Source organism: Rosa rugosa, chromosome 2 (assembly GCF_958449725.1).
Source record: "Rosa rugosa chromosome 2, drRosRugo1.1, whole genome shotgun sequence".
NCBI classification, from domain to species: Eukaryota; Viridiplantae; Streptophyta; class Magnoliopsida; order Rosales; family Rosaceae; genus Rosa; species Rosa rugosa.
Window position 1 is genome coordinate 39,138,147 of NC_084821.1, and position 17,458 is coordinate 39,155,604.

The following is a 17,458-nucleotide window of genomic DNA, read 5'->3' on the forward strand; positions in this document are numbered from 1 at the left end:
TTTCTGACTTCGAGCTAGTTATGAAAATTCACAAGCATGCTTAGATGAACATTTTTGATGTTGGGAGTTTTGGGAAATAATAAGTTTTGTCCGGCGGCGGTGCGCCACCGCCTGTGGCGGCCTTCCGGCGGTGTTCTGGCCATCTAGGGGACTGTTTCTGGTATTATATATGTTGTACTCGTTGATACGAGCGGTTCAATATATGATATGCAAATTTTGGAGTTCGTATGGATTTGTTATGATTTTTGTCGTTTCATACCGGTGAATTTATTCAATCCGTGAGGATTTGAGCATCGGATCGACTTGTGGTTTGGACACATCGATAGTGGAAGTGTTCCGAAGGCTTTGGGAGGTCTCAGAAGTGGTTTCGCCTCAATTTGGCATTACTTTGAGATTTTGGTTCGATTTGGGGATTCGAACTTTATTTAATTATGATTCGTTAACTGAATCAGAGTTGTACTTCCTTAGGTACTTGACGAAGTATTCTTTGGATGGATATTTTGGTGATTTGGCTGCTTTGTTCTGTATTGAAGACGCAGCGGGAGTTTCGAGGTGAGTAATCTCACAATGTTCATTTACGAACGGGCTTACCTTATCGTTTTGATAGTTATTTAGTTAACTGCAAACTATAGTTGGTATTAGTAGTATTCCTGTGTGAATGTTTACGTGTATATATATTTACGTGAAATATATATGTGTAGGTGGATTTGTGTGATAAAACAATAATTATGGGTGCGTTCATTTTATTGTTTTGGGTGTGACTTTTCGTGAAACAATGTTTTGTAAAAAGGTTGATTTCTATTGTTTTGAAAAGTGTTGTGTATTGTGGAACATTTTAGTTCGCGGGTGATTTATTTAAATGTGGGTCTTGTACCGGGAGTAATTGATAGGGATCAATTACGGGAAATCTTTCATTTTAGATTCGTGTAACATTTTGGGTCCAGTGCGACTCCTTTAATGTTTTGGTATTTATACCGTGGATCCAGAGACTTACGAGTCGAGGATCGTGGATCACGAAATGTGATCGTGGGTGGGAAAATCGGGACTCTTCACGCCTTTGGCCGGGTTAGTGGATACGATCAGTTAGAGCTCTAGTCTGTCCGCCGTGATTTGTTTATTGATTTAAACGTGATTCGTGTGAGTTTATCTCGTGCTTTGTTTCTTGATTGAAACGTGATTCGTGTGAGTTTATCTCGTGCTTTGTTTCTTGATTGAAACGTGATTCGTGTGAGTTTTTCTCGTGCTTTGTTTCTTGATTGAAACGTGATTCGTGTGAGTTTATCTCGTGCTTTGTTTCTTGATTGAAGCGTGATTCGTGTGGGTTTATCCCGTGATTTGTGAAGCGTGTGGGTTTATCTCGTGATTTGTGAAGCTTGTGGGTTTATCCCGTGATTTGTGAAACGTGTGGGTTTATCCCGTAGTTTGTGAAACATGCGGGTTTTATCCCGTGATTTTGTGTGAGTTGTTTTGAGTTACTCATACGAGCTTGCAAAAGCTTACCGGGTTTGTTGTGTGACAACCCGGTACACTATTCAAACGGTGTAGGGGTTAATCCTGCAGGTTAGGATAATCGGGGCTGGAGTGGAGGTAGTGCCTTTGCAGCTTTTCGTTGTCTAAGCCACCATTGCATGTGGCTTCCTTTTGTAAAATACTGTTTTAGGTGGTATGTTGCATGATGCATTTTTCATTGTTGTAATAGAGGAGTCTTTTACAACTTTGTTTGTATGTGCAATACCATGTGACAATTGATGAGTAGTTCGGCCGAGGCTGAATCTCATCTTATTGTGTTCGGAGATAGTTGGAATGCTTGTTGTGATTTTGAAAATAGTTGACTATGGCAAGACCTTGAGTTTATTGATTGATTTGAAAATGAAATGTCATTTTAAATTTTGCATAAGAATGTTGCAATAGTTGGTATATCGATGCAGATACTGTGAGGACAGGACTCTGGACTCTTAGGTGGTTGTGCATAGTGCTGTAGTTTTGCAGAATTGTTGTTGCATTGGTATGTGATTGAAACAGGTGAGATGTTTAGATTACCTTCAAGTGGAATGGTAGGATGCATTAGAATTGCGATATTAGGTAAGGTACCTATATCGATTGTTGAGCTAGACGCATGTTGTACCTTGAGGTGTGGAGATTCGATGTTTAGGTCAGTCTTATCTCCAAGGTGTTATGTGGTGCAGCATATTTTATTGTGTCTATGCCGATGATGAAGTTTACAATGGATCCAGTGTGGTTGATCATAATGTTGTTGAAATAAAAGATGTGGCGATCAGTGTTAGTGTTTGGATTGCTTTCTGTATGGATTACAGAGAAACTTTGATCGGGGATAATTGACTAGTTCAATACCCTGTGGAGGCTTTGGAATGAGTTCTTTTCTTGCAGGGGAATCAGAATTGGATTGAGCATGATTTATACGTACTTGTGGGAGTGGTACGTCTAAATTTCGGAACGAAATTTCTTTAAGGGGGGTAGAATGTGATGCCCCGGAAATTCGTATTTATTTTCCGAGGATTTTTCGGAATCGAATTTGTAGTTATTGGACGATTTCGTGGCTCGTGGACGTGGAGAGGAAGTGTTTCGGACAAATAATTATTCGAAAAGTGTGGATTTACGGGGGGCACAAAGGTTGACTTTTGATACGTTGAGATTTCTGAAAACTTCCTCCACGAAAGTTGTAGAGCGCGTCGCTACGAGTTCGTGGACATGTGGAACGTGAAAATCGGAGTTCGTGTGAAGAAGTTATGGCCATTGGAAGAAGTTTCCATTTTGGTATAAATAAGGAATTTCTGAAAATATTTTCATAATTCCTCATTTCCTTTTTCGGAAACTCTCCTTCTCTCCGTTCTCTCTCCTCCCCGCAACCCAGACCCGACGGAAAACCGCCGACCCGACCCGACTGGTTCTCTCACCTCTGGCCACCTCTAGCGACGGGACAAGCCGAAACTGACTCATACTAGCCTCGTGCTTTGCTCTGTGGTATTGGTTTGCACGGTGGTTCACCGAAAAGTGGAGATCGCAGACGTGAACAGTGGCGCGCGGACTGACCCGACCGGAAATCCACTTTTCCGGTGACTTCTCGGCCGATCCTTCTCAGTTTTGGAATGTCCTCCTCCTTCTGATCATCCTCATACCCGCCTTGAGGGACGATTTTGCTTGTGGATTGGAAGATCAAGGGTTGAAGATCAGCGGTGCATAGTGAATCTGGAGCTTGATCAGACGGCAGTGATTAGTCGATCTTGTAAGCTTGATCTAGGACGATCTAGACTGATCTAGGCTTAGCTCCAGGTATGAAAGTTTCTCTACTCTTCATGATGATCATGTTTGTTGGTCATGATTTTCCGGTGGTCAAGTTTGACCCGGCGGCGGCGTTCGATATATAATATGCATTTTTTTGGAGATCGTATGAATATATTGTGATTTTACGGTTTTGGACCGTTTGATGATTCGATCCGTGAGGATCTGAGTGTCCGATCGACTTGTGGTTTGGACATATCGATTGTGGAAGTATTCCGGAGACTTTGGGAGGTCTCGGATGTGGTTTTGCCTCGATTGGCGCCACTTTGGGGATTTTAGTTCAAAACAGGGGTTTCGGACTTAAATCGTTTGTGAATTGTTACTAAGTTGAAACCGTATGTGATTAGGTACTTGACGAAGTATTTGGACGGTTATTTTGTGGATTGGCTGCTTTGTTCTATATTGAAGACGCAGCGGGAGTTTCGAGGTGAGTAATCTCACAAGGTTCATTAATGAACGGAATATCTTTATTTTTGAGAGTTATTTAGTAACTGCAAACTATAGTTGGTATTAGTAGGCATTCCTGAGCAGATGACTACGTATATATATATTTACGTGAAATATATATGTTTTGGTGGTTTGTGGATTTATGAAAACAATAGGCATGAATGATGCGTTTTATTGTTTTGGGTTGTGGCTTTTGGAAAACAAATGATTGTGGAAATGTTGATTTCGATTTGTTTTGAAAAGCGTTGAGATTTGGGAAAAGCGTTGAGATTTGGGTATGAAAACAATATGCATGAATTGATGCTCTTTATTGTTTTGTGTTATGGCTTTTCGGAAAACAATGATTATTGAAATGTTGATTTCGATTGTTTTGAAAAGCGTTGCGATTTGTGTAACATTTTGGGTCCAGTGTGACTCCTTTAATGTTTTATTCCATGGGACTGAAAAGTTCGAGGAATGAAGGTCTATGACCTTGGGCAGAATATCAGGTAATCACGTCTTTGGCCAAACGAGTGGTTACGTTTCAGTTAGAGCTCTAGTCTGTCTGCCATATAGGTAATTCATGGGGTAACGGGAACTGGTTATTGATAACTCATGACATTACGTGTTTTTAGGGAACAAGTGTGAATTGCTTCCTTATTAACGGTTTTTAGGGGGACAAGGTGCAAGTTGTTTTCTATGTTATATTTGATAGAAATCAAGGTGTGAGTTGCTTTCTATGGTACGATTGATAGAATTCAAGTGTGAGTTGTTTTCTATGTTACAATTGATAGAAACCAAGTAGTTTGTTGCTTTCTATGTTTCGTTTTAAAAGAAACCAAGGTGTGAGTTGCCTTCTTTTATTTCGATTTGAAAGGAAATTGAGGGTGGGTTGTTCTCCTTTATTTCGTGTTTTAGGGGATAAAAGCGTGATTTGGTTTCTTGATTGAAACGTGCAGGTTTGATCCCGTGATTTTGTGTGAGTTGTTTTGAGTTACTCATATAGGCTTGCAAAAGCTTACCGGGTTTGTTGTGTGACAACCCGGTACACTATTCAAACGGTGTAGGGGTTAATCCTACAGGTTAGGATAATCGGGGCTGGAGTGGAGGTAGTGCCTTTGCAGCTTTACGGTAGGAAGCCATTTTTGTGACTTTACCGTTGATAAGGACTTCCGTTGTATAGTTAACTCTGAGCAGCATTTACGTTTTATTTTGTTGTTGACAATTTAATTCGTAAGCTTATGTATTATATGACTCTGTGGGCGGGTCAATATTGACATAGTGGGTTCATTGCATCAATATGTATGTAGTTTAAAGGGAAAAAGTTTCCAGGTACTTGGTATTGATGGTTGAACGATCACGCATGTATAATTATGAGATTATATATCGATTTTTATTTGTGTTAAAAATTAGGGGCGTGACAGTTATCCCGTGATTTGTGAAGCGTGTGGGTTTATCCTGTGATTTGTGAAGCGTGTGGGTTTATCCTGTGATTTGTGAAGCGTGTGGGTTTATCCCGTGATTTGTGAAACGTGCGGGTTTTATCCCTTGATTTTGTGTGAGTTGTTTTGAGTTACTCATACGGGCTTGCAAAAGCTTACCGGGTTTGTTGTGTGACAACCCGGTACACTATTCAAACGGTGTAGGGGTTAATCCTGCAGATTAGGATAATCGGGGCTGGAATGGAGGTAGTGCATTTGCAGCTTTACGGTAGGAAGCCATTTTTGTGACTTTACCGTTGATAAGGACTTCCGTTGTATAGTTAACTCTGAGCAGCATTTACGTTTTATTTTGTTGTTGACAATTTAATTCGTAAGCTTATGTAATATATGACTCTGTGGGCGGGTCAATATTGACATGGTGGGTTCAATGCATCAATATGTATGTAGTTTATAGGGGAAAAAGTTTCCAGGTACTTGGTATTGATGGTTAAACGATCACACATGTATAATTATGAGATTATATATCGATTTTTATTTGTGTTAAAAATCAGGGGCGTGACAATCCTAATGTTTCAAGGAAGTTAATTCAGATGAAGATTCAATGATGAACTTATTCCTACTTCTACAAGAGATATTTCAAGGTTTTCCCATTATTCCAAATGAAGAAAGGAATCTAAACCCAAGTTTTACAAGGAAACATGAAGCCAAAGATGAGCAGAAAACTTCCCTATATAAGGGAGCACGAATTTACATGAGGAGGGAGTCTCGGGAGCACAATGTAGACGCCTAAGGAGCGGAGACGACTCACCCATCTTCCCCTTCTTTTCCCTTTCCATTCTTTTCATGTTTTTCCTATGTTTTATTTAGTTTTATTTTTCTAAACCTCTTTTCTAGGGCTAGGATAAGGCCCTAGCATGATTGTTTACATGTTTTGATATTCAATTGATGGATTAACAGTTTCTTTTTGATAAATTCTTAATCTCTGCTTGAATTGTTGCTTATGTTAAAGTTCTAATGATTCACGACCTTTAGGGCTTTGCATCTAGTTATCAGAAGATGAATTTGAGGCGTACCTGCAACATAATTCAAATTAGCTTCATGAGATAAAGAATTGTGAATTACATTATTGTCGTACCTGAAGTAATGGTTTGCATGATTCCCTTGTTTTCTAGAATGTAATGAGTCCTATATGTTAAATTTATGCTGTACCTGGATAGACTGCATGCTAGGATATACGACCTCTACCGTACCTGGAGAGAATCATACACTTAAGGAAAACTATGGTCTAAGTCTCGTTCCTGAACTTAGATACGGGAATTGTTATCTAAAGAAACGAAAGAATTCATTGATTGGTTCAAAACGTAGATAAGATTGCTTGTGGTTGATTCCGACACCCTAGGCTCATCATCATCATATTCTTACTTTTAATCATTATAGACTCTTTTCAATTTATTTAGATTCACTTTTTAAGTTGTTGTTTTCAAGTTATTTTCCCATTATCATAAACTCTTTCAAAACCGTGAAAGAGTCATTGTGTGTGTCTTAATCGATTTGTGCTTATTGTTTTGTGTGTTTTTCGTTTAATTAACTTAGGTTTTCATATTGTGAAGTGAACTAATATCCTCGTGGGAACGACAACCCCTTTTCTTCCATTACTATACTACATCCACCCTGTATATTTGCAGGAAATCCATCAGGCTACAGGCCGAGATAGGCTACAAGGCGACCACGGGGAAGAGCGCAAGGTCAAGGCAAAGCTAACCCCTGAATTTCACGTCCAAAGGTGACCGGAGGAGGGAGAAATGGCCGGAAAACAAGAAAGAGAGAAAACCGAGCTCGGGAGAGAGAGAGAGAGAGAGAACAAGGGCCGATTTCCAATTTTTTAAATTGTGTCATTGGTTGCAATTTTCGGATTTTTTTGGACTTTATACTAAAATGGAAAGTTTTTCCAAAATTCATTACTTATTCATACGAACTCCAATTTTTGCGTTCCGCTTATGCACAAACTCGTATCGACGCGATCTACGACTTTCGTGAAGGAAGTTGTCCCAAAATCCTAACGTACGTACAAAAAGTCAACCCCTAAATCGAAACATTCTGAGCGACTAATTGTTCGAAATAATTCAATTTCTCGATTAACCAAAAGAACGAGACATCGAAACCATAATTTGTACTAACTGGGATATTTATTAATTTCAAGAAAAATACAAGAAATTAATACGAAAATCCAGGTCATTACAATCTACCCTCCTTAAAGGAATTTCGTCCCGAAATTCAAGTACACTAATCAACAAAAAGTTGTGGATATCTAGTCCTCATGTTCGACTCTAACTCCCACGATGCATCACTGTCATCATGGTGACTCCACAACACCTTCACTAAGTCCACCTCCTTCCTACAAAGCCTCTTTGTCGACCTATCCAAGATACGAACAGGTTCTACATCAAAGGTCACATCTGCATTCACCTCGATAGTACCATAATCAATCACATGTGACTCATCTTGGATATACTTCCTCAGCATGGACACATGGAAGACATTATGTACACCAGACATATGAGGAGGTAAAGCAAGCCGATAAGCCAACTCTCTGACCCTCTCTAAAATCTCAAAGGGTCCAACATACCTTGGTGCCAACTTTTCCTTGCCAAATCTCACCACACCCTTCATGGGTGAGACCTTCAAGAACACATGGTCACCAACCTCAAACTCAACCTGTCTTCTCTTCAAATCAGCATAGCTCTTCTGCCTACTCTGTACGGTTTGGATCCAGTCTCGGATAATAGAGAACTTCTCGGTAGTCTCCTGAACAATCTCAGGACCCAAGAATTCTCTATCCCCAACTTCCGCCCAACAGACAGGAGTCCTACATGGCCTACCATAAAGAGCCTCATATGGTGCCATGCCGATACTAGAGTGATAACTGTTGTTGTAGGTGAACTCAACCAATGGTAGATGATCCTCCCAACTTCCCTTGAAGTCTAAAACACAAGCTCTCAACATATCTTCCATCACCTGGTTCACTCTCTCAATCTGCCCATCGGTATGTGGATGAAAAGCTGTACTCATATCTAAGGAAGTTCCAAAAGCCTTCTGGAAACTACCCAGAAATCTGAAGTGAAACGAGCATCCCGATCAGAAACAATCGATACCGGCACCCCGTGAAGTCTCACTATCACGTCAACGTACAACTTGCACAAATTATCACCCGAGTATGTCTTCGACACAGGAAGAAAGTGTGCTGACTTAGTCAAATGGCCAACAATCACCCACACTGCATCATGACTTTGCCTGGACCTAGGCCAGTCACAAAATCCATAGAGATCTGCTCCCACTTCCACACAGGGATAGGTAATGGCTTCAACATACTTGCATGTCTCTGGTGCTCTGCATTCACCTACTGGGTAAGGTAAGACATCTGGATACATATTCAGCCACATCTCTCTTCATCCCATTCCACCATAAATGCCTTCGTAGATCCATATACATCTTGGTGCTTCCCGGATGTACAGTGTATCGAGATCGATGTGCTACTCGAAGGATCTCCTCTTTGAGCTCATCACAAACCGGAACATACAATCTCGACCTAAACCTCAAACCACCATCATATCCAACTGTCCACTCAGAAGGACAATCATCAATCAAATTTGCAGCTAACTCTGCCAACTTTGCCCGTGGGAACTCATCCTGCGCTTGACCCTGAATAATCCAAGAAATCAAAGTAGGCTACACAGAAATACTACCAAGGAAGATCCTCTGCTCTCCTCCTGATGGTATAAGGTCAAACTCAGATGCAGTCTCCAACATGAGCCACTCCTGAACCATGGTAGAAGCAATAATACCCCTCAGTCTCCTACTCAAGGCATCCGCCACTACATTGGCCTTTCCGAGATGATACTCCAAGGTGAAGTCATAGTCCTTTATGAGCTCCATCTACCTTCTCTGTCTCATGTTCAACTCCTTCTGAGAGAACAAATACTTCAAACTCTTACGATCAGAAAAGAGTTCGAACTTCTCACCATACAAGTAATGCCTCCAAATCTTCAAGGCAAAAACCACAGCAGTCAGCTCTAAATCATGAGTGGGGTAGTTTCTATCATGAACCTTCAACTGTCTAGAGCCATAAGCAACAACACCGCCATGCTGCATCAACACACACCCAAACCCAGATGAGATGCATCACTGTAGATGACTAAACCACCACCTCTAGTGGGAATAGTCAACACTGGAGCCGTAGTCAATCTAGTCTTCAGCTCATTGAATGACTTCTCGCATTCCTCAGTCCATACAAACTGAACATCCTTCCTCGTCAACTTGGTCAAAGCCGAAGCAATACTAGAGAACCCCTAAATGAATCGCCGATAGTACCCAGCCAAACCAAGAAAGCTAAGAATCTCGATAACAGTAATGGGGCGACTCCAACTCATCACTGCCTCAACCTTTGAATGATCCACAGAGACCCCATCCTTCGATACCACATGAGCAAGAAACTTGACCTCCTCTTGCCAAAACTCACACTTCTCGAACTTGGCATACAACTTGTCCTTCCTAAGAACCTGTAGCACAATCCGCAGATGCTTATCATGATCCTCCAAAGACTAGGAGTAAATCAAGATATCATCCACGAATACTACAACAAACTAATCCAAGTACGGACTGAACATACGGTTCATCAAATCCATAAAAGCTACAGGTGCATTGGTTAGACCAAAAGGCATGACAACAAACTCATAATGTCCATACTTGGTCCTGAAAGCGGACTTAGGAATATCCTGATCTTTCACCCTCAACTGGTGATAACCGGATCTCAAATCGATCTTAGAGAATACAGTAGCCTCTCTGAGTTGGACGAACAAGTCATCAATCCTAGGCAAGGGATACCTATTCTTGATGGTCAACTTGTTCAACTGCCGATAATCCACACTCAAACGGAGTGAACAATCGTTCTTCTTCACAAACAATACCGGTGTGCCCTATGGAGAAACACTGGGTCTAATGAACCCCTGCCCAAGTAAACCCTCAATCTGAACCTTCAACTCTTGAAGTTCAGCTAGCGTCATCCGATAAGGTGCCTTTGATACAGGTGCAGTACCTGGTATCACATCGATAGCAAACTCCACAACCCTCTTCCGAGGTAACCTCGGTATCTCCTGGAACACATCAATATACTCGGAAACAACAGGAATATCTGCAATAACTGAAGCATTACTTACTAACTCTATATGGTCTAATACTCCAGCCCTCATAGCAGTATCAGATCTCAGACACCTATAACGAAACACAGGCTGTCCAGGGATATGGCACTACTAGAATTTTGTTCATAGACATCGGCCCAGAACCGATGTTAAACTAATTTTCGACCGATGTCTTAGTGGGTGTAGAGAAAGATATAGACATCAGTATAAGCGCGTTTTTAACCGATGTCCCAGACAACAACCAACATCGATTCTAAAAAACAAATCGATGTATAATCGTTATAATCATCATATTTTTGTATGTTAGGTATGTCTAATTCTTCATATTTTCACATTTTATGCTTAATAAAGTATATGTCGAACAATACCTACGTGAACATTTGCATCGATTTCTATTCCAGAAGCGATGTCCAGTACACTTGTAGACATCAGTTGCCATGAGTATTGTTTGTTCGTGGGCATTTTTACATGTAGCTTGGCACATTATTTTCTTAGGAACGATGTCTGTATCTTTAGGCATCATCGGTTTTTTTTAAGGACTGATGTTTCATTTAACACAGCACATCGTTTTCATTTAAGCAAAACGATGTTCAATGGTTTTATGTACATCGCTTACTTTTTCTAGAATCGATGTGTTGTTTCATTGTAGACATCGTTTTTGTTTTGTAAAATCGATGTGCACTGATTTTGAGTACATCGGTTCTGCGGACACAACTCGATACATTAATAATCATAAGACATCGATTTTCATTTTGATACTGATTTCTAATCTCTCAAGTGACTTCGTTTTCCTTGGCATTACTGTTTTGTTATGCTTTTATATACTTCACTTCATTTTGACAAGCGTGATGAGCTAAGTTTGCATCTAGCTGCTGCTGGGAAAAGAAATGCATTTCATAATCATCCAAAAATTAGGGCTTTCCATTAATTTTCTTTCCAAATTCATGATTGAACATATGTCACAAAAGAAAACCCCAAAACCTACAAAGGATATCCTAGAAACATATGAGCAACAATCTACAAAATTTCTACACCAAGCTTTGCTTCAAAGCAAAAAAATAGCCTTGCTCAAAATTCATCTTGGTAGTCAAGTGCAAGAGAAATATGTATTAAGCTAAAGGTTCACATGAAGTGAAGTTAACAGCGGTAACCAGACCAATGTGACTAGATCACCTTATCAGGCTTGCCCATCCATTTCACTTCACACCCTAGCTCTTCATATTTGGCAGCCAAATATTTCACAACTTGTAATCCAAGGCCCTGCAAGAGAATGACAAAGTCAATTTCACAGTGCAACATAAACCTAATGACAGTGATTTTTGGTATTACTAAACTCAACGAAAAGAAATACCGACATGACTGAGCTTAAAAGGTACTAAAAAGGCAGTGAATCTCAATACTAATATAACTGGACTTTACCAAATGTAAACACACATAAATTAATGACAAGAAAATTATAGATCCACCTATACCGAATGGCAAAAGACCGAACTAGTATAACATGAGTATTCGTGATTTTGAATCTAGTATAACATGAGTATTCATGATTTTGAATCTGCAAATGGAACAACTGAAAACATAATCCTGAAGAAACAGTCAATAGGGGAAGCGCAAAGAAAGAATCAATCAAGCAAAATAGGAATAAAGACAAGCCTCTTGGACTATTTCACTGACAAAATTCAAGCCTCTGGGTGACTGGGTCCAATGGCAGATCCTGCTAGTAAGTATCCAGTAATGACCTGAAAATATTCAAAAGTAAAAAAAGATAAATTTTTTGAAAAGAAGCAGTTCTAGAAGCAAAGAAAAAAACTCTGTACAAATGCCAAGGCCTCACTCTTGAGTTTAAACTATGTAGCTTTGACATTGTAGCTGCTGTTCTGCTTTAAACCTGCACAAAAGAGTTCAGTTAGCCCCAGCTTTTGGTACTTTGTATGGTTACGTTCACAAACAAATCAAAAGCATTTTGTGAACTAAATGTTTCCGGGGGAGTTGACAGTGTACCAATTCAAAAAAAGAAGAAAGAAAAGAAAAGCACAACCAATGCAAAGAAACTAAAAGAAAATAGTTACCTCAGTTGGGCCACCTCAAACAACGGCAAAATGAAGAATTCTCTCGTTCTCCTCATCATTTACAGTTGGCAGGCTAGCCTTTTCAAAGCATTCAATAACAGTTCTTCGTATCTTCTACTTCCTGCATGAGGCAAGTATCTCAAAATGAGTTAGTAACAAAGATGCATACATTGATTCCCACTACCTGAGAAACCTCATTCCAGAAGAGATAATTTTAAAGTATTGCAAGACATGAATATACAAGGTTGCAAAGGACATCACGTTCAAGAAATGGCAGTTCTCCATCACACCAGGAGTATTGAATGTATTAACATTTGCTCCCACAAATATTACAAGGTAGTCGTAGTCCACTCAAATATCTTTTTCCCCATTCTCTAAATTAGATTGGCAATAGACTTTCTTCTCTTTTACACACTCAGCTTCGGTGAATTGAAAGCCAATCTTTTTCTGTATAAAAACGTCAAGAAAATGAAGTTAAATGACAAGTAATTGAATTCTGGCAGGCATTGCAATCATACAAATTAATAGAGACTTTATCTGCAGGGATATGAACCTAATTTCCAGGTTAACATAACTTCAAGTTACAGCATGCACAAGCATGGTGGTGACTGGTGAGAGTTTGAAATATGGTACAAACCAATGTGAAGACCATTTTTCTTTGATCACGCATGACCCAAGACTCCGAAATTGATTATGCTTTGATCCCGGTTGTGCACCAAGTATTATCCATGACAAAAACAACTCATGAATTGAAGAAAGGAATCAACAACTGAAAAGATAAGTGGAGCATACATTATCAATTACTTGGTCTATTTTCCTGCAGTCTTTCTGCTCCTTTTCTTCTGTAAGGGTGCAAAAAGAGGTTCCCCACTTCCCCTGTTGTTATAATATAATTGGCCCGGATGTAAATGTTGAATTAGTGTTTAAGTATATTCTGCAAAAGAAGAAGAATTTAAAACTCCTATGTTTATCTGTGGGGAGAAAAAAAGACTGATAAGAAACCATGGGCATTTAACAGTACTACAATTCAACTTATGACATGTTGATTTACACTTTATGGCCATAATTTAGGTGACATCTCATAATCCAAGCTATCAACCAAATGTCAATTAGGAAAACAAAGACAAGTCACATCTAAGTGAAATCCTATTCCCAGTATGTTAATGACTAGACAAAAGTAAATTCCAAAAGAAAGAAAGTTCCATACAATGAATTGATCAGATTGCTCTTGGAGGTTTCTCTAACACTGCAGAAAAGTAGACCTCATCCTTTGATTTGGGAGAAATAACCCACTTGTGTTTCTTGTATCTCAACTGCAGAAACATATACATGAAATCATCCAAATCCTTTTTATTGCAGAAGAACCGGTCAATCCATAACAATCCGCCGGGCCTCAGAATTCGGTCCCAATCAAACAGGATGAAATCCAGCAACTGCAGGTCAATCCAGCCATCCAGAAACCCAGCGGTATGAATCAAGTCCATTATATTATCAAAGAAAGGTAGACGCTGATTCAATGTTACATACAGCGGAACCAAACCTCTTAATGCAATCATTTCATTGAAAGGAGCCCCAAGGTTAAGAGCAGTAGAGACTACTGTAACATTATTTTCTCTCATTCTTGCAGCATAAGTTCCTGTGCCAACACCAAAGTCAAGACCAATTCTTATCTCCCCAGGCTTAATAGCCCAAATTTCACTGATCAGGAAATCAACTGGTAGCGATTTATTGGTAATCATCCATCTAAATCCTGATCAAGCTAAACCCAAAAAGCTCAACTCACTATAATTTCTATAGGGCACCCTAATAATCCACTATAAACTCAAAGAAGGAAATCATTACAAACCAGAAAGCGGCATCTTCACGAGGAAGCTTCAATTCCACACACTTGGGACACCTGCAAATGGAAAATTAAAGCTTAATTCAACAAAAGTTCCAATCTTTCAAGCCATGAACATTCAAGAAATCTCATAATCAAGTATTTCTGATTCAGTAGCATCAAGATTATAGCTTTATTAATCAAAAAAATCATAAAGATTAGCGAAATTGAAAAAAAAAATTGAGAGTGAGAAATTGACATACTGAAGATTGGCGGGTTTGCTGCAACGAGCACACGACTGGGTGGCGACGTCGGCCATGATCGCATTTAGTAGCCTCAGGCGAGCTGTTAGACAAGAGGAGGAGGGGCTAGGGTTTGAGTTGAGAGGGAAAGTAGCTCCAATCTGGGCCAGACCAACATATTCAGATTATCAGGATACATTCATACATACAATTTCATTACTCTAGGAATTCAATTTCAATTTCAAATGGGTTATTCATGAATCAATCAGATTAAGAAGAAGAAGATAAGAAGAGAAGAAGAAGAGGAAGAGGAGTAGAAGAAGACGGAGAGGGAGACTGGGAGAGAGAGATACCTGGAGCTCGGAGACGGAGACTCGGATATGGGAGACCGGAGAGGCGGAGATGGAGATTTAGAGACGGCGGAGACCGAGACACGGAGTCACGGAGAGAGTCAGAAACGGCGCAGTTGAGTGCAGCTGGGTTGCTGTGTTCGGGTTTAGGGTTCCAACCCCGACTTCGGTGGGGCTTGAGAGGAAAGAACCATTCCTCTTTAATTTCTTCAACTCTGCCAATCTCAGATCGAGGCCGGGCTCAGGATTCAGAGTTGTTACTTCAATTTTATATCGAGGTCGGGATCTCGGCGCTTCAGATTCTGCCTGAGAATGGAGGAGGGAGGATTGTGATGGTGAGGAGGAGGAAGAGGAGCTCGAGTTTGGGTTGAGAATGGAGGTCGACACTGAGCTTAGGGTTTGTGTTTCAGTTTTGGGGTCGGGCGCAATTTTTTTTCTAAGTGTGAAAGTTTTGAGTTTTAGTCCCCGGTTCTTCATTTCACTTAAAAGACTTAGCGCTTTTTGCAAATATAGGTTCCCGCAAATTTTCGAACTAAATTTTTAACACCAGTCATTTTAAGAACTGATGTTAATGACATACATTTAAATCGGTATTTTCGTAAAACGATGTTAAATTACTTTTTTACATCGTGGGCAAGTCTAACCGATTTAAATGATGTGATGTAAATGAACAGATTTCTAGTAGTGTGGAAGGACACTATCATCTCAAAACAATCAATCATATCATGGTTCGGCCTCAACCAATCAATACCCAAGATCACATCGTACGTGTGGTCTGGAATCACAATCAAAAGCTGCAGAGAACTCTCTACCACAAATCACAATAGGGCATGCATCACAAATCATACTAAGCTCAAGAAAAACATCGAGAGGCGATGTAACACACAAATATCTAGCAAGAGGCATAAAAGTCAAACCCAACCCGCCTACCACAGAACTAGATATGAAAGAATGAGTCGCTCCAGTATCAAACAATACTCTAGCAAGGTAGTTAAAAACAGATAATGTACCTTCCACCCCAGAACCTTGCTGACCGATAGCGAATACCCTAGCCTAACCCAGAGGCAACTGTCTCTGCTGTGCCCTCTGCCCACCATCCTGAGGTCGAGTATACTCTCTGGCGAAATGTCGTGCCTGTCCACATCTAAAGCATATCCTGCTCTTCGGCTTTGTGCTCGCTCTGGAAAGATGTCCAACCTCGCCACAGTTGTAACATGTCAGAGGTGCAGCCGGTGCTGCTTGTCTGATAGGCCATTGCCTTCCCCTTTCCCTGTGGATCTTTTGAAGCAAAGGTCTCACTCTCATGCATCTTGGCCTCCTGGTCATGGGCCATAGCACTAGCAAAGATGGCTGTCTTCATAGGCAGCATAAGGGGGTACACAATCTCCCTGATCTCATGCCTTAGTCCCCGCAGAAACTTCTTGGCCAGGGACACTGTGTCCACCTGTGGGACGTACCGATACAATTGGGAGAACCGTGCCTCATAGTCTCTAACGCTCATATTCCCCTGAACTAGACCAATGAACTCAAGCTCCAACTGCTCCCTCACTGCAGCCAGAAAGTACTAGTCCTCGAAGATCTCCACAAAACCTTCCCATGTCAAGGCAGACACATCTACAGCCCGCTGTGTACCGCTCCACCACACTCGTGCCTCACCCTGGAGAAGATACGCAGCTATCTTCCATTTCTCGATCTCCATGCAGATGACCATCTCGAAGTATGTCTCCATGTTCTCAAATCACTGATCGACCAACATGTGAATTGTACCTCCCTGGAATGGGATCGCTCCTAGCTTATGAACCTCCTTAGCCAATCTAGCTAAGCAGATGGCCACCCCTACATCAACGACAGGTGGAACAGGCACCACGTACAGTACCTCCACCTCCTCCTCGTAGAAGTCCTCCACAGGAGGGACCCTGCCTCTACCCCTAGTTCTGCCCCCTCCTCGGGGCCTACCTCTGCCTCTAGCTCTGCCTCTCGAGAGGATCCATCACCTGAGAAGCATAGCAACACTTGGTTACTACTTGTATAAAACATAAACACAAGTATAAATTGAATACAAGACCACGTAAACCAAGACACTAACACAAGGAGGGCACACAAAGCTCCTAAGACGACCTAACGGTCAAGACGACACCTAACACTCCAACATACCCAATGACTATATCAATACTGAAGAGTATATGATGGGGATCCGCTGCAGACGGGCCATCATTTCATCAGTACTGACTATCACCAAATATGTACCTTACGCTCTGATACCAAACTGTCACGCCTCGAATTTTGAAAAAAGAAATTCAAATCCGAAACGCGATAACTTAACCATTTGCCCAAAATACATAGAAAATTTTTCAATTTAATCTGAGCAACAACATAACCAAAAACGAGATGTCAATAAAGACTCACTCACTCGAGGCGAATATTACATTAACAAGTGTTAACAAAACTCGAGGGGAATGAAATACAAATGTAAACGCTCGCTAGGAGCGCACCACATACAGCATTATGATAACAAAATAGATTATAAACCTAAAACTGCTGCAACTACGCCTCGAACTCAACCCTGGTGGTCCTGACCTGCAGGAATAACTGCTAAACCATGGAATAGAGCACCA

The 17,458-nt window shown here is 40.7% G+C and overlaps 1 protein-coding gene and 1 long non-coding RNA gene across 2 annotated transcripts; both read right to left on the reverse strand.

Annotated features, from left to right (window-relative positions):
- Nucleotides 1-11,266: 11,266 nt before the first annotated feature.
- On the reverse strand, nucleotides 11,267-12,096 carry LOC133728595 (uncharacterized). Its single transcript, XR_009855920.1, has 2 exons — nucleotides 11,830-12,096; nucleotides 11,267-11,623 (listed from the first exon to the last, which is right to left on the reverse strand). It is a non-coding gene; the product is annotated as an uncharacterized LOC133728595 (long non-coding RNA).
- A 1,326-nt stretch (nucleotides 12,097-13,422) lies between these two features.
- LOC133734447 (probable methyltransferase At1g29790) lies at nucleotides 13,423-14,171 on the reverse strand. The gene has a single exon (XM_062162100.1). It carries the CDS (start codon nucleotides 14,169-14,171, stop codon nucleotides 13,650-13,652), a length of 522 nt encoding a protein of 173 aa, XP_062018084.1. The 3' UTR covers nucleotides 13,423-13,649.
- Between the last annotated feature and the right edge of the window lie 3,287 nt (nucleotides 14,172-17,458).